A 26,148-nucleotide genomic window follows, 5' to 3' on the forward strand; every position below is an offset into this window, starting at 1 on the left:
TTTGTTGACATTATTTTTTCTAGAGTAGCAGCCTAGGCCCTATATATTTATATATAAATGTGTAAGAAATGCACAAAAGAGCATTTCATTTGAAAATGTTTCTTATATTTAACTACAACTGCATCATAAGATTAATTTAAGGCAGCTTTGCATTTAATGCATTTTCAACTTTTCTGTTGATAAAAACAATATGGCCCAGGTTATTATTAAGGTCAACGTCTATATTTAGCATTTGCCCTACAACTGGGACTGCGTTGTCACGTGACGTTCAGTACTCATCCTCGAAGCTTAATATACAATATAAATATACACTAACTCTAGGTGTAACACGTTTTTTCTCTTATGATTCACGCTGGACGTCTGTAAATAAAACCATGCAGTGATTTAATGCATATTCTGTTAACTGCACATTAAGTTATAGCTAACCACATATGTCTACTAATGCAGTTATCTACGATGAAGGTAGGTCTATCAACATACGAATATCTCATTTTCATGCCAATAACTAACAGCTTTTTTTTTTTCAACGTAGTTTAAGTCATTATATATAGGCCCCTACAGGGAGCACTCTGGGCTGACGTCTCTATCTTAAAAATCTATCACAGTATGTCTGTGGCGGACTGGCTCTATAGGCATTTGGGCAAATGCCCGTTGGGCCGATACCTAAATGGGCCGGTAGGCCACCGAAAGGGCCGCATGGATGCCACTATGTATTAAATTGTCAAAGGTTTTATAATATTCTCTTATAAAAGCGGCATCGTGTTTAAAAGAAATCTTCTTCTTATCTTATATAATACAGACGTTACTTCAAAAAAGAAGATGATTACGTCCTACGCGTCATGCATTTAGTCATGCATATTAACCAATGACTTAAATTCTGCCAAGTCACTGGTTTTCCTGGCTAGCTCAGGCAACCCATTCCATGCTCTAATAGCAATAGGGAAGAAGGAGTACCTGTACAAATTTGTCCTAGCATAAGGGACGAGGAATGTGCCTTTATCTTTGTGTCTTTCAGAGTATTTTATTAAATTTTGTTTTTGTATTTGAAGATTATGGTTCAGTGTTTTATGTATGATTGCTACTTTACTTTTAAGCCTTCTGTCCTGAAGGCTTTCTAAATTTAGTGATTTTACTAAAGGTGTTACTCTAGTCAAATGTGAATATTCGTTTGTTATGAATCTCACTGCTCTATTTTGTGTCTGTTCCAGTTTCTTAATGTTTTCTTGAGTTGAGGGGTCCCAAACGGAGGATGCATTTTCTATTATTTGCCTATTATAATGCTTTGTTTGATTTTTTTGTAGTTTCATCAATATGAGGATTCCATGATAGTTTTTCATTTATTATAACACCTAGGTATTTTGCGTTTTTAGTCTGTGTTACTGGTTTGCATGAATAAGATAAGTGGAATTAATTTGTTTTAGTTTTTTTGTTACTCTTAACAACTGACATTTTTCTGGGCGTAAAGACATGCTCCAATTTGATTCCCATTTCTGTAAATCTCTCTACAGTGTAATACTAATTTGATAAAACACATTTTCCTAATATATGTTATAGCCTACATCCATAGACAGTGTTACTAGTAGGCTTCATCCTACACACTTAGCGATTTAAAAGCTACATAAGGCCTATATTTCTGATAAAAATATAGAGCTTATTGTATGCATGTGTACAGTTATCGATACTCAAACTCAACATATCGATTTTGAGGACATGCATGCCTATAATTGGATGCCCATCATATTATATGCAATTTATGGGCCTGATTGATTAGAAATGCCAGGGCCGATTTCGACACCCAGTCCGCCCCTGCCTGAGTATACACTCTGGACTGATCGACGTCTCTATCTTAAAACTCTATACACTCGACTGGACTATCGTCTCCCGGGTTCGAACCCTGCCCGCCGCCATCACTGACTGGTTTGGGCTAGAATATAATAATCTTCAATTCATACGAATCATAAAAAATAGGCCTTCAGTAAATATTCTTGATCATATAGGTCTATTCAATCATTTTCAATGCTATACTATTGAGTTATCTACGTATGGGGCCTAGATAGACCTACTAATACATTTGTTTACATTTAGGCCTACTGAACTTTGACCTACGTCCCTACGATAACATTCGCGGAAATTTTCTTTTCTTTTTGTTTTTCAAATTAAAATCGGGAATTCACAAACAATCGAAACTGAAAGCTTAAATTTTTAGGGTAGAAGACGGATAACTTCTCCCTCTCTGCAATGCGAAAGGTAAATGCATACATTTTTTTTTATAGTAAATTTAATATATTGCAGGTCTTCGATGGTTTAGGCTAGTACGAGACATATACAAAGATTACTTGTAATATTAAATAGTGCTACCACTGAGGTATAGAATACGCAATTTTTACAAAGACCAGTAACTCTGTAATGAATCTTAAACTTAAAGTAAAACAAAACCGAGAGATTGGCTATAAGTAAGTAAAATACTCAATGAACTTAATACTTTTGCATCCCTTATAATAAGACACATATTACAGAGATCCAAAACTTTATTTATTAAAATGCAGCACTGAGGTTGCTGTGCACATAACTGCAGTTTGTTTCTGTTTATTACGCCTATATAGCAGGTTTCACAGCTGACTTTAGTCTTTACGTATATATAAATCCTAGCATCTGCGTGACCTCTTGTTATTAATAAGTTAAAGAAGCTTTTCTTTTAGAATTATTATTATTTAGAATTATTATTAAGAATTTGTCAAGTATGTATTTCTGTCAGATGTTCCTTCAGAAATACAGATTCTATGTTTAAATGCGTTGGAGATGAGGTCGGACAGTGTTCAAACTTGGGACCACCCCAACGACTGTTCCAGGGACTATTTCTGATAAGAAGTATTACATTGTTGGTATATATATACATAACGTTGTCCAGAACTTAATTTAAAAACCTACGTATGGTATAGCCTATTTTGGTGATTTAGGCCTCCTACATAATCCTATCTTAACCTTATCTTGTTGCTTGACTGCTTTACACAAGCGATTTGCTGACTGCTGGCATAAGCTTATGACATTATCGACCCTTTAGGCCATGTCGTGCCCATAATCCCTACTCTCTCTTCATACCACAAGAGCTAAATTTTATTTAGTTAATTTATTAAAACAAGGTCTATTCACAGTTAAAATAGTAAAGGTAGTGAAAATTTAAGCAAGTAAATGTTACGGAAAAACTCTTTACAATGTTTTTTTATTTTACAGCTGCAATGGAACTGTTAGGAACTTTGTTCATCATTGGTACACTTGTGTATGGATTAAGTAACATTTTCCTACTAGGATGTGTTGAGTTTGGAAAATATAAGCTAAATATAGGCTGCAAGTTTTTCAATAGCGACCGCCGCGATGAAAGTTCCATTGCCAGTGAGCATGAAGAACCTTTGGGCAATGGACATATCGATGCTACAACGAAAAACATTCGCAATACAGAAATGGGTTTCATCAGTGCATGCAGAGAAGAGAATGTCAATCAGAAGAAAGATTCAACAAAGGTCAACATATTATTAGATTTGGTTAAATCCAAGTCTACATGTCCTTCGAGTAACTTGTGTCATGGGTACTATATGGAGAAAATGACCATCCGGAGATCAAGATGTTTTGAATTTGCATTACATTCGGCTTTGAACATCCTCATTTGTCTTTTCATTTTCGTGTTTTTTCCTTTAAAGACAAATAAATCGGAAACGTGTCTTCAGCTACTGTCTGGAATTACCGATGGTTCCCAGATAAAAGAAAACCGACTGTGTCTCTCAAAATTACAAGACCAAGATTTATTAGAAACATTTTCTTTTCATTTCCTGGAAAAAAAGATCAACTTTAAAATCAACTTTAAAATGTTTAATCACTGGGCTCAACTTTCCAACGCATTGCAGGACCAACTTTTTCAAACAGTTAGCAGCTATACTTTGTCAGTTTTAGAGACTTTTAGACTTGCAACATTTCGTAACCTACCAATGTTCTCAATGCGACAGAACCTGTCTGTTCTACTGTTGGCCGACGGGGGCTTTTCCTATCGAGGCCAAGGTGACAAGGTTCAGTGCGACGTGTGCAAAAATGATGTCAACTTAAGTGATTTTATGTCTGGTGACTCTATGCTGAACCCCAAGGACCCGGTGTTCCACAAAATGCAATGCGCTATTTTAACAAAGGGCGTTGATAGCAGACCCACTGATAACTTAGAAGCAAATAATAATGGTTTGGATCCAGCTCCAGATTCGGAAACGTTTCCAACTAACGAATACACTGTTCCCAATGATACGCAGCTGATTGACATTGATGCTAATAGCTATTCAGGTTCGAAAAAATCAGATCTAGGCAGTGCTGATCTTCAAAGTAATAATGTAACAACCTCGGATAATGAAGGATGTATTATCGTCAACGGAAATTCTCAAAGTTTACCTGACCAACACAATGGAAACTCGAGTTCACTTGGCGGTAGGTACCAGACTGATCTCATTCGGCTACTTAAAATATCCCCTAAAATATCCCCGGGCGTAAACCTCACGTAGGCCTACAAATAATGATGTCAAAGAAATGTCATGCTTATTATTTCTTCTTGTTAATGCTAAGAAAGATATATGCCGCCCTCCCTCAGTCTTTAATGTAAAGTGATAAATGTGTCTATATGTTGTAAAGTGATAAATGTGTCTATATGTTGTAAAGTGATAAATGTGTCTATATGTTGTAAAGTCATAAATGTGTCTATATGTTGTAAAGTCATAAATGTGTCTATATGTTGTGTCTGTAAATCTCTTTAATAAAAACAACAATGAAATGCTAGTATCAATTACTTTTAAGGCCTTCCATACCTACTCAACTCACAAAATAATAGTTTAATTTATTGAAAGTACAGAAAACCAATGAGTATCTAATTTATAATTATTTACAATATAAACAATAGACATAATTTATAACGAACACAAACATAGATTAATCTGATTAAACTTCATATTTATCCAAATTCTACAGTAATTCTCATTAGAAAACATGGGATGGAGTGATTGGCCTGAGATGCTTCTATAGGCCTAATTGATTTTCTTATCCCTCTATGTAGGCCTACGACACAGAAGAAAATCATCCGTCGGAGATAGGAACTCTTCAAAAAAAGAAATTATTTTGATTACAAAAGGAGATGCTTAAAATGCTGGATTTACTTATAAAATATGCATAAAGTTTAGGGCTCCCAGTGGTTCCAACATTCTTGGGGGAAAACCCTACCCCTAAAAAAATGTCAAGCGTTAGGCTCAGGTGAATATGATAGTCTGACACAATTGGATCTGTTCAGACAGCGTAAAGTTTAATAAGCATTCCGCAATGTAGAAGCAATTCTGAGACTTTTTCTTAGTTTAATGGCTGCATGGTCGTGCGGTAGGCTGACTTTCGAAGGTCCCGGGTTCGAACCCTGCCCGCCCCCCTTCCCCCCTCGTCCTGCTGGAGGTTTGGGCTAGAATGTAATTATCTTCAGAATCTGAAGAAACATCGGTAACATTTATAGAGCGTTAGTTTTAAAAAAACAGCAAAACAAACAAAAACAAACAAATTGCTCTGGAAATTTCTTCTCAGCTGAGGCAATAACAAAATTTGTATAACTACAATAACTCAAGACCATTTCTATTCCTATTCTATTTCTATTACAAGTCTCGTGTACACAGAAGAGGACAAACTAAACTGTTTATCTTTTGATGATGTCATCATAGACGTTGCTTTGGCAAAGACAAGAAAGAAAATACTTTGAGTTTATTCTATTTCCTTTATCCTTAGAATAACTTGTTCCACCTGTTCCAAGAGAGATAACATACTAGGCCATTGTAAAGCGTGCCTTTACAAATACTTTTTTTTTTTTTCTTTATATCCTAGTTTACAGTGTACGTTTGTTTTGAATAATAGAGAGTTTATGTAGGCCTATACAGACCTACTTCATATTTATTTAAAGGTTTAACACTCTAGATATCTCAATGTCACATTTGGCACTGACACAGGCTATTATATAGCCTAGGGCAGTGTTTCCCAAACTTTTTCCTTAACGGAACAGTTCGCACATTCTGGGCATTTAGCGGAACACTTTGCTTTTTTTTTTTTTAAAGAGAGATTGATTCACGCGGTGGCTTACTAGTTAATTATTTCAGTATCTAGTGGAACACTTATTCAAGCCTCACAGAACGGGTTCCGCGGAACACAGTTAGGGAAACACTGGTCTAGTAACTCGCCTCATATATCAAACAGCTTAGTTCTTTATAAAGTCAAAGCTAACGTAAGACTGACTGGATAAATAGGTCATCTAAATATAGCCCATAAGTTTACCCGAAACCTTCGTGAGATCTATAGTGTAGGCCCGTAGCAATAGTGCAAAATAACATAATTTGTTTACATATACTTGCCATACATAAGAAGTACAACTGGCAGAAGTGATCTATATCTAACAAGGTTAAAACAATAGAGTGATACACAGTTCAGTTTTATTGATAAAACCATAAAGTGCGCTTGTTGCCACTGTATGCAAAAAGAGTGTTTTAAATATCAATAGGGCATATATATATATATATATATATATATATATATATATATATATATATATATATATATATATATATATATATATATATATATATATATATATATATATATATATATATATATGTGTGTGTGTGTGTGTGTTTTAGTGCCTCCTCGTGTGGCTAGTGAGATCTATGTGAGCCCGGAATGTTCGACTGCACACTGGGCAGGTTATTCTAGCTGAAGCTAGTGTCATTGGCCTTGCTTTTTTTTCTCTGACGCTTTTCTTCTGCCAGCGCTGTTCTCTTTTCCTTAGCAATTAGTGCGCCAGTTTTCACAGCGCGACGCAATGATGCTGTGTCGTGTGCTTCTGTCTCCTAGGTGGCTGGGTCAATGCTGAACGTTTCCAGAGAAGCTTTGAATGTGTCCCTAAAGCGTTTTCTTTGCCCACTTTGTGAGAGCTTTCCTTCCTTTAATTGACCACATAGGAGTCGTTTACGGATGCGGCGGTCTTCCATTCTGCAGACGTGTCCTGCCCATCGCAGCTGGGACTGCATCAGGATTAAGTGGATGCTTTGCAGACTCGCTCTTCGAAGGACTCCAGTATCTGGTATTTTTTCTTGCCATTCAGTTTTTTTCTTATACCGGTTGTGTGGAAGTGGTTCAGTTTTTTTGCATGTTTCCTATATACTGTCCACGGTTCTGAGACATAGAGCAATGTGGGGAGGATAAGAGCTCGATAGACCCCTAGCTTTGTGTTTGTGTTGATACCTCGTCTGTTCCAGACATTTTTAGGCAGTCTTGTCTTCTTCTTATATAATACAGACGTTACTTCAAAAAAGAAGATGATTACGTCCTATGCGTCATGCATTCATTCATGCATATGAACCAATGACTTAAATTCTGCCAAGTCACTGGTTTTCCTGGCTAGCTCAGGTAACCCATTCCATGCTCTAATAGCACTAGGGAAGAAGGAGTATTTGTACACATTTGTCCTATCATATGGGATGAGGAATGTGCCTTTATCTTTGTGTGTCTTTCTGCCATAGGATGCACTGGCCTTGGCGATACACAGATCGAACAACCTTGTTTTACCCCGTTTGATACTTGGAAGAGCTCTGATGGTTCACCATCATGAAATAGTCTCACCATGGATATGAATTTTTGTGGACATCCATACTTTGACATGATCTTCTAGAATCCTGCATATACTACGTAATGCAATGAAATAAAGTTGCTATTTATCGTCTCCCATTCGCTTGGCAGCGAGAAACAGGTCAGCATTGGTCACTGGAACGACAAGTTCAAAACGGGGAGTGGCTTTTAGTTGACCCACACAGCACGTACATGCCAAAGAAGTACTAGAGCTTGAGTCCACTGTGTGGGGAATAACGATTTATGGGTATACAGTGGACGTTCATTAAAACTGGACGTCAGTACAGCTGTTCCTAAAAGTACATTGCGAGCGTTGCAGATCATTCTAGTTTCTGTTTATTTTTATTTATTGCTACATTTTTTTCTCTCCCGCCTTGACTACTGCAATGCCGTGCTAGCTGATGACAAAATAGCCAAACTGCAACGTATACAGAACAACGCCGCTCGAATAGTCCTTAGAAAAACTAGACAAGATTCTGCTACTATGCTCTTGCGCACGCTCCATTGGCTTCCCGTGAAAGCGAGAATCGATTACAGGGTCGCCACACTTTGTCATCAGTGTATATATAACAATGAGATGCCCTTGTACCTTAGCGAACTGATTACTTCATATGTCCCACAGAGAGCCCTGCGCTCAATGGACTCAACGCTTTTAGTAGTGCCACGTTTCTCCCTCAAAAGCTACGGTCTGCGTGCTTTTTCAGTTCACGGACCAAAGGTTTGGAACTCACTCCCCATTGATCTCAGACAGACAACATGCTACACCACTTTTAAGAAGAACATTAAGACCTATCTGTTTAAAACTTTTTTTAGATTAACTGTCATTTTAGCTGCCTTGTCCGTGTTTGTAATGTTATTACAGCGCCTTGAGCCTGCATTTTGTTTGTTAACAGCGCTTTATAAATAAGATTATTATTATTAAATTCAAATCCACTTATATTCATATTATTATTTTTCTCTCTTTTTGTATATAAAGGTAGTTTGTTGGATTGAAATTTCTTAACTTTGTAATACAATTTTTGAAAAAAAATTGTCACAAAAAAATCTAAAACCGTTTGCATAAATGTATTAAAAATATGTTTAATGGTCATCTCCCTTACTAAATTGTCTCCCGTGTTTGTTACTATTAATAGTGAATAGTTGTAAAAATGATGTATTTTTATGAAAAATAAAACTGCTTTCATAGTTGATTTTAAAAATTAAATTTTACGCTTTCAGAAAAAAAAGAAGAATTGTCGTTGCATCAGAACTCTTAATGGTCTAAAATATCATGATGTCGGATGTCTTTTCTAGTTTACAAGATCTAAAAGAGACAGACGGACCACACAAAACTAATAGCGTCTATTCCCCTTTCGGGGGCCGCTAAAAAACGCTTTACCATTGAGTTAAAGGAATTAGATTTGTTGGAGATTGTTTCGCGACAAAATATTTGCTCAACATGGGCTTGATTGACACGAACTTTCAAACATCCAGATTGCTTCCCCTTTCTACTCTTTCTACTAAACCACTACCTACACTACCTGGTCAGAATTTTTATTCAGACTAAATTCAGAGTAATGCTAAATTTAACTTCCAAGGGCTCAGGTCTCAGTTTATATTGATTATAAATGTCCAAGAGTTGAACTTCCTTTGGTGAAAAGGGGGGTGGGGGGGGAGGAAGGGACCAAAAAAAAAAAGGGGGGGGGGGGTTTGCTTTTGAAACAAAACAAAACAGAACTTGACTTAATCCTGTGCACTCCCAGGGGAGCATAGGGCCGCAATCACACCTCTCCACCAAACTCGGTTTTGAGCAGCTTTCTTCATCTGCTCCCATGTCATTCCAGTACCCTCAGCTTCACTGATGACTTCACTTGGGTCTGCCCACTTTCCTCTTTCCTTTTGGGTTCCAGTCAAAATAGAAAGGAGGTGTAATATCTACAATAAATACTTTTATATTTAACTAACATTACCCCCCCCCCTCACACACACACACATACATACATATATATATCTGTCTGTAGCATTTTACTTCCTGTGTTACTAAAGAGGCCAATCCTTGATACACAGCTGCGATCGCAGGTTGGGCATATGTGATCACCAGGCGCCGTTGCACTTTCACACTTCTTTCTGCTTCTGTTGTGTATGGCAATCCGAGACCCTTCCTTTATGCGCTCTCTCTCCATATATATATATATATATATATATATATATATATATATATATATATATATATATATATATATATATATATATATATATATATATATATATATATATATATATGTACATTCAAAAAAAGCTCCCCTCATTTTCACAGCTCCCTTTTGGCCAGTGTATATGTATATGTTACGAAAAATTGGAAAAGCCCGCTTTAAAGAGCCTTCTCAAACACACTGACTGTGAACTCTGTATCACTTTTTTCTCCCCCAACCTTGTGGCACAGCCCTTTAAAACACATTTTAGTAGCTGTTACACCGTATCTTACCTTATATAATACAAACGTTACTTCAATTGTCGTGTAATTGGCGCTGTCCGCTTTTTAACGCTACCCATTGCCAAACACATTTTTTTTTTGCTCGTGAATTCGATTACCAGTATCAATTCCCCCCCCCCCCCCCCGCACACACCAGACGCCTTAGAAAATAGCCCTACATATTATCTCTGAGTATTATTCGACCTTTCATCGAAATATTTGAAAGGCTCTCTGATGCTTTACAAACACCATCCATTTTTAATCAAGTTTTAAAAATCAACTTAGGACCGAAGGTATGAATTATGTTTTAACTTTTATGTAGATGGAATTATCAAAATTAAAATTGAGCGAAAAACGCTATTTAAAAAATAGTAGGCCTAGAAACATGAAAACAAAATAAAGTTATCGCGCAATTAGAGACTTGAATCTTTGACCCTCATATTGCTAGTCTGAATGTTATTTATTTATTTAAGAAGAAATTATGTACAAAAAAGTAAAATGCTTAAAAAAACGGAAGCATTTATGCACTTTTTAATATGTCGCTAAAAAAACAAACATGTTCAATGTGGATAGCAAATAAGAATCGGTTTTGGTAAATTTAACCGCTGCGGTTTCGATCATAGTTGTTGTAGACCAAAGGTAGATAATAATAGGTTAAAATTTCGTAATTTTTCGTCCACGGCAAGTAGAAGAATTATTGATGAGTTGGGGATTTTGCCTATGTTTATGTACGCTACTAGACTCTATGTATTATTTATTTTAAATTGTATCTGTGAGAATTCAAATAAGAGCATAACAGCCTGCTGCGGTAGTTACTCTAGTCAAATGTGAATACTCTATTTTTCTTTTGTTCCTTAGCTGAAGCTTCGCCTCAGTCTTACCAACCACAAGCTGCTGAAGATGATGGCTACATATCGGATGATCCCAATTTCAGTAAGTTACCAAGAAACAAACATTTCTTAACCAGGCCGCTGTGCCAAGTATTAGAGATTTTCACAATGTCAAGGATGCTACAGTGAACTTCAAAATTGACAACTAAATAAAAGTCACGAAACAAAAGAGTTTAACAAATTTAATTCTGTAGAGCTAAAATGTGCACCAAAAAAATAATAATGTAACATTAAACTCATTAAAAACAAAGGTTACCAACACTTTCTTTGTTTTGTACACCGGATACTTGCTATTTCTAGGTTTTACACCATATATGAACATCTTCAAAGACTAGTGACTATATTATATATATTATTGTCTTAACAAGCCACCAAAACTCGTGCATAAACTAGAGTTGTGTTGAAGCGTATGTAAAGTATAGACACACTTTGACCAAGCAATCTATATTTCGGGAACTCTCCGTTTCAATCAATCAACTATTTCCTATAACAAATGAAGAAGGGTTTATGTTTTTACCCTTACTTATGGCAGACAATTGTCTCTCTTTTTGAAGCATTACAAATGAGCTTGCAAAAGGTGTGTGTTTGTTTGCATGTTGCAGGTATGTGAGATTTGAGAAACGTCATGGATGTATACAGCAAGAGACTGTTTCTTTCTCACTAAGTTTACTTCCTTTTTTCCCAATTGACATCTTGAAATAATTTTCTTTACCAACTAAAGCAGAATAGGTAGGATTATATCCATCACATAGGCCTTATATATAGGCCTATCCTCTCTGCCTGTGGTCCAGTCTCAGTTCTCTTCATCTGTTGCCACGTCTTGCACATCTGCATCCGAATCTTAGCACCATGTATATATTACATTGCTGGGACTCTTTGCTCTCTGCTAACAGTTGACAGCATGACACAACTAACTCAAGAATTTGACCACTTGGGTCCAAACAGCGTGGCACTTTATTGGGTCTAAATAAATTTACAGCCAAATACAATTGGTAACACCAAATGTCTGACTTTATAACCTATGTTCTGAACCGTATTGCTTTACTGAACTTGTAGTGAACTCTACTGCATCGAACACTCTTGACTTGCCACATTCTCGCTCTCATAGGTTTCCCGAGTGTCTTCTCAAAAATGACAGAAACGCCAGTTCTTTCTAGACGATCGCATGACCATATTGCCTGATCTCGAATAGCCATTCCTCATCTTGCTGGCCTGTTACTCATGTCAGCCTATGGCTACCTCTACCCCAGTTCTGAAAGAAAAATAGAAAGAAAGAAACAAAAAAATCTGATTTTAATTAATATTAAGCATATAAAATTCAAAAGCTTCAGTAAAATATATTTAAATTTAAATATGTTATGTATTTTCAGTTGATAGTACACTCTTTATACCCGAGCTCACGAATATAGCAAGTGCTGAAGATTTTCGTCAACCAATGCGAGCTTTGAAATGTGACAAAAATCCTGGCCACTTTGCTTACTTCCCAATGGCATGTTTAAAACTAGAACAGCTGCCAAGTAAGATGAGAAAGCCAGAATTTCTTAGGTTTTTACAACTATTTGGCATGTTGACCGTCCGAATAGTTGTCAAGGAGACCAGCACAGGTAGGCACAAGTCAGATCCCGCATTCAAAAACACAGACAAAGACAATCCACGATTGGGTACTGGTTATGTTTCTTTCCAAGAATTTGACTTAGCTGTAAACGTAGACAAATCCTCTTTGGCTTCTGAACACGGAAAATGGAAAACTGTAAAGAACTATGTGAAAACTTTAGTAAAGAAAAACTCAGAAAAACTGTACATTGAAACAAACTATCATTTGGTTTTCGATAACTTTGAAGCTGCAAACACGACCGTGGAGTTCTTTTTTGATGATCCAACTCGCAAGAACGTCAAGGCAGTAAAGTGTGTGGGAATGAAGCACAGCGGTATCCCTGGAGACAGCAGAGTCGTCTTGGAATGTAAGAGCGCAGATCAAGAGTTCATATCCCGTATTCATCAGATCAAACACCAACTGAAGGAAGTGGTGGAGAAATTACCCAGAAAGATCAAAGCCATGATGTGCAAGAAGCTGTTCATCATTCACCACCCACACGGCAGAGAGAAACACTTGTCTTACGGAGACTCTGTGACTGTCAAGTATATTGTCGATCAGAACAGACACGGCCGAAACCGAATGACAAGGACCAACAACCAATCAAAAGGTTTGTCCCCCTTTGTTTTCCCTTTATTTCAATAAGTATTACTCACAGACCTATATATATATATATATATATATATTATATCAAGAGTGGAAAATGGAAACAAATTTTATCTGCGAAATGACAGCGATTGATCAACTCACTATATAGATTGTTATGTATTAATGACAGAACTAGATCAATATATTAACGCAAATTCATGAAATAAAGCTATTTCCTGTTAGTTTCCATCAAGATAATGTTACAAAAATCCTAGAACGAAATAATTCACATCAATTAGAGCCGAAAAAAAACTTAAGCTCTTATAATCACTTTACAAAACAACAACTTGTTTCAGTTTTTTTTACATTTTTCACAACATTTTTTTTTGTAGTGTTAAAAGATCTCCATGTCCAGTCTAGATATAATATATAGGCCTATAGGTCTGTGATATTACTATTCACTTTTTGGGAGTTTTACAATAAAATAACAATGTTAAGGATGCTACATAAATGTTGCCAACTAAATGAAAAAAAGTCACAAACAGAATAGCTTAGCCATTCTGCATTGCTAAAAACTGAAAAACAAAATCATATAGCTGTAGTCTAACTTTAAAAAAAAGCTTCACACTTCCTTAATATGTACACTGTATGCACAGAAAGGCTAGCTATTTATAGTTTCTCCGTCATAAATGAAAATCTCTTATAATTATGTTGCTATTGGCAATTAAAAGTTAATTATTAATAGATTTTAGATCAAGTCCAATTCCTTCTTATTGGTCAACACAAAGATTTGTTTAAATAGTATGTACACAGTGTTGTTAAATCTACATTCGTTTTACTTTATTCATTTATACTTTTCATTTGACAGAATCAAGTCTGGTGGAATTACCCTGGAAATAAATGACTATAGGATGCTTTAATATACAAAGGAATATTGAAGCTTTTATCCATGCTGTGCAAAAATAAAAATAGCCTTTGATAAAAATGTTCTACGATGCTAAATTAAACACCCAATTTTTATCCAACTTTCTTTTTCTGGAATTCTTCCAGTCAGATATGGACATAATTTTTTTTCTTTTTTTTTTTAAATTTGAATTTTTGTGCTTAGAACAACATGGTATTAATCAGTGCATAATTTTGTCTCTAACAGAACTAAATGTTAGGAAACTTATGCAGTATGCAGCAGACACCTGCCCAGGAACATCTGGAGCCCCTGTTATAAGTTTTCTTAGGGGATTACCAGATGCTAATGGAAGTATTACTTATCACTTGGATATCTGGATACACAATGGTGAAGACAGGAAGAACAAACTGGGAGGCGCTTCAATGAAAGGTAATACTAAATGCTTCAATGTTATTTGTCCAATGAAATTATCTTTGTATTCTTTGAACTAGAAATATACTTGAAAGTTTTGTGTTATTTGCATAAATTCACTAATTTAGCCCCACTACTTTCATCTTAATTAGCACATCAGTTGAAAATAGATCTATTCTCATTATTAGCACAAGAAAACAAAGAAAAAAACAACAAAAAATACTATTATGATTCTACAAATACTATTATGATTCTCAGGTTGTTAGCCTATGAAATAAAACATTGTGTGAAACCTTCATATTGATGAAATTATTAGAAAATCAAACAAAGCATTAGGGTTTAATAAAAGGAAATTTTTACAAATCAAACAAGAACATAAACTAAAAATACTATTACTTATCATATAAAATACAGACATTAGTTCAAAAAAGAAGATGATTACAACCGTGTGTTCCTATGTCAATCTAGTCATGCATATTAATCAATGGTTACACCAATATTAGAATATGCATCCACTATTTGGGACGCCTCAACTCAAGAAAACATAAAGAAACTAGCTCAGCTAACTAGAACATATCTTTAAGTGAGTGCAGACAAAATGGAATTACAATTCTGATGTTTAGAGGCTTAACTACCACACGCGTTCAGAGGGTTAAAATCACTAAATTTAAAGACACTTCAGGACAGAAGAAGAAAAAAAAGTAAAGAAGCAATAATACCATAAAGTACTGAAGCATAACTTACAAATACAAAGACACAACCTAAAAAATACTCAGAAAGACACAAAAGGCACATTTCTTATTCCATATGCTAGGACAAATTTGTACAAGATTACTTTCTTCCCTAGTGCCATTAGAGCATGAAACAGCTTGCCTGAATCAGCACTCTATCTTTTTCCTCCTCCACAATATGCATTTAAAATGGTAAATAGTTATATAAAAGGTACTAATTAAAAACATGCCTATGGGAGAAGTTGCTTAGTGGAATGAGAAGTTAGTTTTCCTTATTTCAAATTGGCATACTTATAACAACTTTCTGGGGCTTTAAAACTGTAGCTTACATTATTTTTACTCACTTTCATCTAAAATTGACTCTTTTCATAACTGAAAACTGCATCCTTAAATATTGATGGCACAATCATTGTAATAGTTCAACTAAAATGCTTCATTTCAGTTAAAAATCAGTAAAAGGTTGACACTAATGTATAAATTAATTTTTCTTGTAGAATTAACGCCGGAAGATCATCTCCAGCCTCATCTGCAGAGTGGGGCTGACGAAGACAGTGGCGAAGAAGACGAGTCTTCTGAGAATCAGACAGTGTGCGCCCCATCTTTAAAAGTCTTGCCCCCAGCCAACCCAGACTTTGTATTGTATATCCAACGTTTAGAAAGTTACAATAAACTGAATCATAAATTGATTCACTCTTTGAAATACTTGGCACAAGCTGGTTTCTATTATGGTGGTAAGTATGTTTGGAAAAATTAAACTCATGCATTGAACCATCTTTTTATTTTAACTTCGTCAAGCTTTCTGCCAGCTTATTCCATCCCATTTTATTCCTGGTACTCAACCAAAACAAACTTTGTTTCTAATCATGCTTACATCCTCTTCCTATTTTTAAGTGAGCTCCAATTTATGGTGTTTGTTAATGTTAATGTTTAAATGAGTAATTAGTTTTAATGTGATATTAGAAGTCAATTTGAACTGTTACAAAACATTGGCGTGAATGTTAAATATTTCTTGTATTGGGGCTACATGAATAAATAAATCAGACGTTTTTGTTTGTTATAAATTGCTCTTCCTGACTCTTGAGATGAAGTTTGAATTCATTATTATTATAAAAGGAGTAGTTTATGTTGAATGTATAGGTAATGCACATCTTAAAACAAAACTGGAGGTATGGTATTTGAAAAATAAAATAAAAAAAAATAATTAAAAAGGTAAAAAAAAAAACCGATATATGTAATGATACAAAGCTCTGATTCTAACAGAATGGTCTTACAGGTGAAAGGATTTTTCATCAGAAAGTTCCAAGTTGTTCTGAAGACTATGAAGATGACGACAGATGAAGTGGATACAAAGTGAAAATGAAGCAACAATATATAACAGTGGGTGAAAATAGACAAGAAATATAGAGACAAAAGAATTGGAATAAAAAAAAAAAAGAAAAAAAAAAAAAGAAACACTGTAAAAAAGCAAAGAAAAAAACTAAAAGCATCAGAAAAAGAAACTGTTTAACATTAATTTAAAATAATTTAAGCAAAAAAACAACAAAAAAAAATGAAAAAAAAAAACAGGTATAAAAATGGACTTTTTTTGTTTTCTCAAACATAAAGACTCAATATCTCCAAATTTGTCATGACTCTACTTTCTGATTAAATAAAATACATTGAAATAAAATACATACAGTCTAGTCCAGCAGTTCTCAACCTTTTTTGCTCAGCGGGCCTAATACGATTCCCAACTAGGCTGCGATCTCAACTGTAAAATTTACTTCGTCCATAGGCCTATGTAAATTCAATTTTGATGTATTTTTACATAAACTGAACATAGCAAAAGCTACCAAGAAATTGTATTTATTGTAAAAATAATTGTGTGCTTAAATTAGAAAAAGAAACAAAACTTTATAAAAAAAGCAACTTGATAACTTTCATTCATCTACTTTTCTAGAGCATGTTTATTATGTTAATGCAAACTTAAGTGACAATTTAAAAAGTAGGACTAGGCTTGGAAAACATACATTTGTTAATAGAGTGAATAGCCAACGTCAGTACTAAGATTGAAATTGGTTCTGTTTCCCCGGATGAGGAATTCTCCTGGTAGTAAGATAATAACGAATGTAACCTACAGTATCAAGTCTCTTTATGAATTTAGTTTTAAAGATATGTTGCCAGAAAACAATCTCAGAACAGGATATGACTGTAAACACCTGATACAGAATTGTTTAAATGACATTTAAGCTGCATCACTATTGTTGCTAATATTGGCCATGAATCATACAGTGAGTTTCGATGACCTTTGATAACTCATTCTGTATCAAACATTGAAATAGAGACCATCCTCCAAGAATACTTGGAGCTGTTGGAGCACAATTTGTGCAGGCCCAAAAAATAAAAAAAATAAACCAACTTTGTCAATTAAAAAACGTTGCATAAACAGGTTTCCAAAATGAAACTCGTCTTTAAAATCACGTAAACCAGTAACTCAACATTGGCAACGTCTGTGGATTCATCAAGTTGGATACTAAATATTGAAAGTGGAGAAGATATCATTTTCTGAATTACATGATCATTGATATCAGTAGACATGTCAACTATTTTCCTGTGAACAGTCTCATTAGATAAGGAAACTGCACTAAATTTATTAACGAATTCGGCTTAAATCATCACGCGAACAATGTATTTGACCGCTGGCAATATTCACTTCTCAGAAATGTTGTGTGATTTCAAAGCCCTGTCTTATCTGAGAGCCACCAAATAAGAGGCAAATTTGTTTTGATTATGGGATTTGCCACCTGAGATAAGTCTGAATCTGAATCTCTTGACTTCATCAGCTTTAAAACTAAACTACTGGATGCACTTATCTATCATCTGCTGCCTGGTCGTGCGGTTTGCTCGCTGGACTGTCGTTCGGATTTATCGACGGTCGAGGGTTCAAACCCTGCCCGCTCCCATCCCCCGTCGTCCTGCGGGAGGTTTGGACTAGGAAGTAAACTATCTTCAACTCTGAAGGAACATCCGAATTATGTAAAACATTTTACAAACAAACATCTACAAACTTTCACGTTTCAGTTTGGCTTCATACATTCCGCAGATAGAACTTCATTACATGGGAGTTTTTCAGTTCCTGCTTGAACTTTTGAAGTAAAACCTAAAAAGTGTTATTACATTTTCTCCTCTAGCATTGGGATCCATATTCTTGGGATGTTTTGTGATGAACATAAAACAATGGCATAATGCTGGTTCCAATAGCTCCATGGCGTACGAGACCCTTTACAATCCCACAATGAAGTTAAGCATCCCGTTTGACGGATAAATGAAAATTATATTATAAAAAAATACATCAGTAATTACCAATGAAAAAATAAGTCTACCTTCATACATTAATGTTACACTCGCTAAATGTGCTTTCTGTATCCTCTGGTAATATGTCAGTGTTCTTAATTAATATGTCTCCCCCACTTTTTTTGTTTTATTAATTTGACACTTCAGATCATTTCATGATTTTATGTGATAGGGGGTGAGACTGCGTAATGTCCATTTATTTCATTTCTTAAAATGTAAATGTATTCCATCTATGGTACAAATGTGTTTTTTAAGTTACACATTAGAAATGAAAAAAAGACAAAAACGTCTGATGAAAAATTCGAAAACTCAAAAATTTCTTAAGGTCATAGGCGACCCCCCGACAAATGGTCATTTGACCCCCAAAGGGGTCGGGACCCACAGGTTGAGAACTCCTGGTTTAATCTATGGATATACAAGTACATTTCAGCCTATATACTAGTGAATGTATGTGTATGTGCATATAATAATTTTAATTTATATGTTATGTTTTGAAAAAGCCATGAGTTTAAAGTTAATAAGAACGCTATAGAAGTTGAGTAAAAATAAAATTCTTACTGTTCTAATCTGTTCTGTTTTTTAGATTTTGAAAAGTATTGTAGGTCTTCAAAATAATTTAGCACTAAATGGTTAAATACTAATATGTTATTACAAGGCTGAGGTTTTAATACTATTTAGTTGTTTTTGTAGCGACTAGAATACAAATGTTACCTTACAAAATATTGAGTAATAAAATCACTGCAGTTTGACCAATGAAAAAAAATAATTCTGTAAATTCTTACCATGTTTCTGTAAGTAAAGTAAAGTTCCCCCTTTCAGACCTTGTGATCTATAGGGTAGATGATGAAAAGGTCATCTGTTTCTGTGGTCCAACCCCAACTAATGTCAGGTACCCATTAGAGCAGGGTGGACTTAGAGGAAAACAAATATCCAAAAATTAAAAATCCCAGTCTTCACCGAGATTTTAACCTGGGACCCTCGGTTCAGAAGCAAAGGGCTTTACTGCTCAACCACTGTGCCTCCATGTTTCTGTAACGAAATGAATCAAAATACTTCATAATAACAAAATACATTCAATTATAGTACCTACATAAAAAACTATCATTGTATATATGTATTATATGGTAATAGTTTACTGTTATGATGCTATTATGATTCTGTGGCATTTAGGTGTAGAGAAATAATCCTTCGCCCTTGCAACTTCTCATGTGATTAGAGAGACTAATCCGTATTACGATACACATCAAAAGACACAAGTGTTGAGAATTTGAAATTACCAAAGGCTGCAGTGTTTTTAAGCTTTTTCCTGCTCTTACTGTGTTCACCATCTATGATCCAAGACCCCTTCTTTTTGCTTGCCCTCCATGTGGGCCTGTCATGTGCCTCATATCTTTTGGATGACCTGCAGCTCTTCTGCCCTCCATTAGATCTCTATAAAATATGTCCTGTATAATAATAATAAACAAATATATTGCTATAATAGTATACATGCTTCCATTTCACATATTGGATATTATATACACTGTAATTGCTTACACATATCACAATAATACTCATGAAAATTAAAATACATAATAACAATGATATCAACAGGCTATGATGATTGTGTGAGATGCTTCCAATGTGGCTTGGGCCTCAGGTCATGGAAGGAAGGAGATAACATCTATGAACAGCACCAGAAATACAAACCTTCTTGTCAGTACCTGGTATCACAGCTCAAAGATAGACAGACTATTCCAGAGGATCATTGGCTAAACAGTGACCAGTCAGGTGAGTGCAAAGTTTATCATATTGCATGTAAAGGCAATTTCTGATTGAACAGTTTTTGAAATGCTTTTGTTTAAAGAAAGTCAAAACAATTAGTGTCCATTATGGCAGATATTGGGAATACAGTTTACTTTAAAAGAATTGAATTGGTAAAAAAAAATAGGTGCATGTTACATACTGGTGCAATGTTTCTCTGCATTCAGAAGAATAAAAGAAAAAAATTCTACATATTTGAATGTGGTAACTTCAAAAGCAGAACAAAATGTAGTATTATTCATGTATTATTTATTTATTTATTTGTTATTATTTTTATTTCTTATTTAATTTTTTAATTATTTTTATTTATTTCTTACTTATTTTTATACATTATTTGTATTTTTTTTTAATTGTTTGTTTTTATTTATTTCTTGTATTATTTTTATTTCTTATTTATTTCTTATTTATTTTTTCTATTATTGATTTCTAATTTTTAAAAATTATTATTTATTTCTTATTTTTTGTATTTTTAATTATTATTTATTTCTTATTTTTTAAATTTTTATTTCTTATTTATTTTTTTAAAATTATTTTTATTTTTATTTTTTTTTTAAATTTATTTTTTAAATTTATTTTATTTATTAATTAATTTTTTAATTTATTTTTTAAAATTATTTTTATTTATTATTATTTTTTTTTTAAATTATTTATATATTATTTTTTTTATAATCATTTTTATTTATTTATTATTTTTTTTTTTTTATTATTTATTTCTTATTTTTTTTAGTTTTATTTCTTATTTATTTCTTATTTTTTAAATTTTTATTTTCTTATTTATTTCTTTTTTTTTTCTTTAAATTTATTTTTTAAATTTATTTTATTTATTAATTAATTTTTTAATTTTTTTTTTTAAATTATTATTTTTTTTTAAATTTATTTTTTAAAATTATTTTTATTTATTATTTATTTTTTTTTTAAATTATTTATATATTATTTTTTTTATAATCAATTTTATTTATTTATTATTATTTTTTTATTATTATTTATTTCTTATTTTTTTTTAGTTTTATTTCTTATTTATTTCTTATTTTTTAAATTTTTATTTTCTTATTTATTTCTTATTTATTTTTTTAAAATTTTTTTTATTTATTATTTTTTTTTTAAATTTTTTTTTAAAATTTATTTTATTTATTAATTAATTTTTTAATTTTTTTTAAAAATTATTTTTATTTATTATTATTTTTTTTTTAAATTATTTATATATTATTTTTTTTATAATCATTTTTATTTATTTATTTTTTTTTATTATTTATTTCTTATTTTTTTTAGTTTTATTTCTTATTTATTTCTTATTTTTTAAATTTTTATTTTCTTATTTATTTCTTATTTTTTTTTTTTTAATTTATTTTTTAAATTTATTTTATTTATTAATTAATTTTTTAATTTTTTTTTAAAAATTATTATTTTTTTTTTAAATTTATTTTATTTATTTTTTAAAATTTTTTTTATTTATTATTTTTTTTTTTAAATTATTTATATATTATTTTTTTTATAATCAATTTTATTTATTTATTATTTTTTTTTTATTATTATTTATTTCTTATTTTTTTTTAGTTTTATTTCTTATTTATTTCTTATTTTTTAAATTTTTATTTTCTTATTTATTTCTTATTTATTTTTTTAAAATTTTTTTTATTTATTATTTTTTTTTTTTAAATTTATTTTTTAAATTTATTTTATTTATTAATTAATTTTTTTTTTTTTTTTTAAATTATTTTTATTTATTATTTATTTCTTATTTATTTTTTAAAAATTATTTTTATTTTTTATTTATATATTATTTTTTTTTATAATTATTTTTATTTATTTCTTATTTATTTTTTTTATTATTTTTTCTTAGTTTTTTAGTTTTATTTCTTATTTATTTCTTATTTTTTAAATTTTTATTTTCTTATTTATTTCTTATTTATTTTTTTAAAATTATTTTTATTTATTTTTTTTTTTTTAATTTATTTTTTTAATTTATTTTATTTATTAATTAATTTTTTAATTTATTTTTTAAAATTATTTTTATTTCTTATTTATTTTTTAAAAATTATTTTTATTTATTATTTATATATTATATTTTTTTTATAATTATTTTTATTTATTTATTATTTATTTTTTTTATTATTTATTTCTTAGTTTTTTAGTTTTATTTCTTATTTATTTTTTTTATTTCTTATTTATTTCTTATTTATTTTTTTTAAATTATTTTTTTTATTATTATTTTTTTTAATTTATTTTTTAAATTTATTTTATTTATTAATTAATTTTTAATTTATTGTTTATAATTATTTTTATTTATTTCTTATTTATTTTTTTATTATTTTTTTCTTAGTTTTTTAGTTTTATTTATTATTTATTTCTTATTTGTTTTTTAAAATTATTTTTATTTATTATTTATTTACTATTTAGTGGGAAGCATTGTAGAGAGGCTAAGTATGCTTGAACTTGGCTTGGCTTGGCTACCTATGAAGGGAGCTCGAGGTTTGACACCCAACTCAGGCAGAGTTGTGTTTACTGAGAACCTATAGGCAGCACAGAAAACCTTCTCCCAGATACCCCTTCCTCCCCACTGGTCCACAAATGAGATTGGACCATAGCGCTCTGAGCATGCTATAAGCTTGAAAGTAGCACTAGATAAAAGCTATATATATGTTCCAAGTCATGTTCCAGAAGTGACCCAATAAAACATAGCCCCAAGGATCACTGTAAACAGACAGCCCCTCAACGTGGTAGACCACTTCACATATCTAGGAAGTATAGTGTCAAATGACACCTCACTTTCAAGGGAAGTTGATAACCGTCTGGCAAGGGCCAGTAGCACTTTTGGACGCCTTCAGGTGAGAGTTTGGCGGAACAAATCGCTCCGCCTACCTACAAAAATCAATGTCTACCAGGCGGTGGTTCTCTCAACCCTTCTATATGGCTCTGAGACATGGACACTACACAGAAAACAACTAAGACTTCTTGAGCGCTTCCACCAAAGATGCTTGCGCTTCATCATGGACATACGGTGGCAAGACCGCACTACAAACAGCGATCTCCTTGCGAACACCGGTATGGACAGTATAGAGGGACTTCTAATGGTCTGGCAGTTATGCTGGGTAGGGTACATATCCCGTATAGAGACAAACGTATGCCAAAGGCAGTCTTTTTTGATGAGCTAAAAGGGGGCGCCCCATGGAAACGCTTCAAAGACCAGCTTAGGCGTCAACTTTCCTTGGCTGACGGGATACACTATTAGACTAAAGAAAATCCACTGCCAAGGACAAATGGTATAGATGGCGAAAAGAAAATCTAAATCGACCACCTGCGGACAATGGTTATGCTTGCCCTGGATGTGGCAAAATATGTAGGTCACAGCTGGGGCTATGCAGCCATGGGAAATACTGCACTCCTCACTAATCTTCGGACTCAAAGACAAGCCTTATTATTATTATATATATATATATATATATATATATATATATATATATATATATATATATATATATATATATAGTGCATTCATTAAAATCATGCAACCTTAAAAGTTAATATGATAGTTATTTGTTCCATAATATTTCTTGTTAAAAAAGTATGGACTACAGTTATTAAACTATTACAGTTACGAAGTGTCTATAGCACCTTTGAATTCTATCACATTTAGAATATGTCTACAAGTGAAAACAGTACTAATTCTCTGTAACTTTAATGCATAAAGAAAGGTTTTCAATGATTTTATTTGTTTCCTTTTTAAACCCAACCATGGAACCATCAGTTTATGTTCTCATTTTGAACTCAGCCATGGTATAAAATACCCAGATTGTTTTCTTTGTAAGTGAATACATTATTGAAACTTGTTTTCCTTCTTTCTTTTAGATGAAAATGTTACAGAGAAACTGAACCAAACGACCTTGAACCTTTTAAAGAGAGAACATAAAGAGCTGATGCAAATTTTGATGTGCAAAGTCTGCGACAAGGAACCAGTGAAGGATCTGTTTCTACCCTGTGGGGAACTCTGTGCCTGTACAGGATGCTCTAAGCTCTTAACTCACTGTCCTTCCTGCAAGAAACAAATAATGGCAACTGTTACCACATACTTGACTTAAGAAGAAAGTAAGTTTATATTTAGACCATGATTGCAATCCTTAAATGCTTATAAATATCTCTGTTGACCTTTTAAAATTTTTTAGTTAATCCTCAGCTTTAAACATTTAAAGCTTTATAAAAGAAATTTGCAGCACATTTGATACATTTTATGATATACTTCATTTCCCTTTTTATCTAATTTTCCCTACTGTATTCTTTGCAGTATTTCTGATGAGACATCATTTGAGCTATGTAATACATTTTTTGATGTCAAGAAGTTTTCAACTTGACCTGCTTTGATCAAGTACATAATTATAATGATTATTCGAGAATAAAAATGCTATTAATTTAGCTGTTTTTCTTACAAGATAGAATGAATAGCTTATGCTCCACTGCAGTGACTACCTGACTTTGAGATGTTATGTCTTTATATTATTACACTACATGTTCTGAACCAAATGTACCAGGGTATTCTAGCTCTTGTATGTACCAGGGTATTCTAGCTCTTGTATGTACCAGGGTATTCTAGCTCTTGTGGCCTCAGCGTGGCACCCTGGTGGAAACGTCCCTAAAATAAAAATGGATAGGCTAACTACAAGAGCAAAACTAGTCACATGTGTAATACCTCAGTACAATGGAGGCGGTGGGGGTGTAAGAAAAGCTTAAGCTAAGTCCTCTGGTCTTTCAGCTGAGAGAAGCAAGAGAAGATTTCAAAATCTTTAATGGATATGTTAATGGAATAAATAAACATCAATGGTAAAAGACCACAGAAACACATGTCTGTGACAATTATTAAAATATTGACAACTCAGATTTATTTTAATTTGCTTACATCATTTTTGTAGTGGCTTTAAGGGTTCATATTTCAGTGGGAATGGGTCTAATCAACTTTTCAAAGATTCATTTAGGATGGGAGCAGAGGATGGAGTAGGGTGCAAGAGAGGAAAAATTTATGTTAGATTTTTAATGTTATATTAGATTTCTTTCATAATAGCTTTTCATAGCTTTTGAACAAATACATTACATTTTTTTTTTTTTTTTGTAAATTTGTACATATTCCATACATAAGATCAATGTAAACATTATTTTTAGTTTTAATGTATATGTATTTAAACATTAGTAAGAACTGAATGTATTTTAGCGACAATAACTCTTTATTTTACCCTGTGGCTTTTAATCAAGTTGTTTTTTTTTGTTATCTAAAGTCTTTTTAGTTATAAAATGCTTATGTTTTTTATTTAATCTAGTAAAATCTGCACACTATTGATAACTTGATTTAGTCGAGTGCATTATGTGTGTATCTTAGATTGTTTAATTAGAACTTTGAAATGCGTGCTTTGTTATTTCTTTCCTCTTGATTAACCTTTTATTTGTCCTTTGCTTAAGTGTATTCTAGAGGCTACAAAAATAAAATTGAAATAAAAAAAATATTTGTGACATTATCCAAACATTTTGTGGTTAATATCTTTACAAACTCAAACCAGCTTAAACTATATAAGGAATAGGATATTTATTTACTTTACACTTATCCCCAACAAAATCAAATAGAATTAGGCTGTGTTGCTGATTTGCATAAGCAGCTACCTATCAAAGGGGCTTGATCTCAGCTATGCTTGCTGAGTGCCTAAATGCAACATAGAAACTTTCTCCAATATAACCTTCCCCTGTTCAAAAAAAGAGATTGGACAATAGCACACTGATTAGTATTTAAG

At 32.5% G+C, this 26,148-nt stretch overlaps 1 protein-coding gene and 1 long non-coding RNA gene across 7 annotated transcripts; one reads left to right on the forward strand and one right to left on the reverse strand.

The window, feature by feature from the left end:
• Positions 1-122: 122 nt before the first annotated feature.
• On the forward strand, positions 123-25,878 carry LOC106078834 (uncharacterized). 5 transcript variants are annotated; one of them, XM_013239871.2, is made up of 9 exons: positions 193-462; positions 3,232-4,461; positions 10,985-11,059; positions 12,387-13,220; positions 14,349-14,531; positions 15,739-15,975; positions 20,171-20,347; positions 24,227-24,463; positions 24,660-25,878. In XM_013239871.2, exons 1-8 carry the CDS (start codon positions 432-434, stop codon positions 24,454-24,456), a joined length of 2,997 nt encoding a protein of 998 aa, XP_013095325.2. In that variant the 5' UTR covers positions 193-431; the 3' UTR covers positions 24,457-24,463; positions 24,660-25,878. The 5 variants fall into 5 exon arrangements, with proteins under 5 accessions (XP_055889926.1, XP_055889927.1, XP_013095325.2 ...); XM_056033949.1 differs by lacking the exon at positions 193-462 and adding an exon at positions 2,117-2,247; XM_056033950.1 differs by lacking the exon at positions 193-462 and adding an exon at positions 2,302-2,453.
• LOC129926983 (uncharacterized) lies at positions 11,945-20,171 on the reverse strand. Of its 2 annotated transcripts, XR_008778688.1 has the most exons (3): positions 19,855-20,171; positions 19,360-19,606; positions 11,945-12,268 (listed from the first exon to the last, which is right to left on the reverse strand). It is a non-coding gene; the product is annotated as an uncharacterized LOC129926983 (long non-coding RNA). The 2 variants fall into 2 exon arrangements; XR_008778689.1 differs by having other exon boundaries at positions 19,360-20,171.
• Positions 25,879-26,148: the final 270 nt, after the last annotated feature.

The sequence above is a fragment of the Biomphalaria glabrata genome, chromosome 6, assembly GCF_947242115.1.
Source record: "Biomphalaria glabrata chromosome 6, xgBioGlab47.1, whole genome shotgun sequence".
Taxonomy (NCBI): Eukaryota; Metazoa; Mollusca; class Gastropoda; family Planorbidae; genus Biomphalaria; species Biomphalaria glabrata.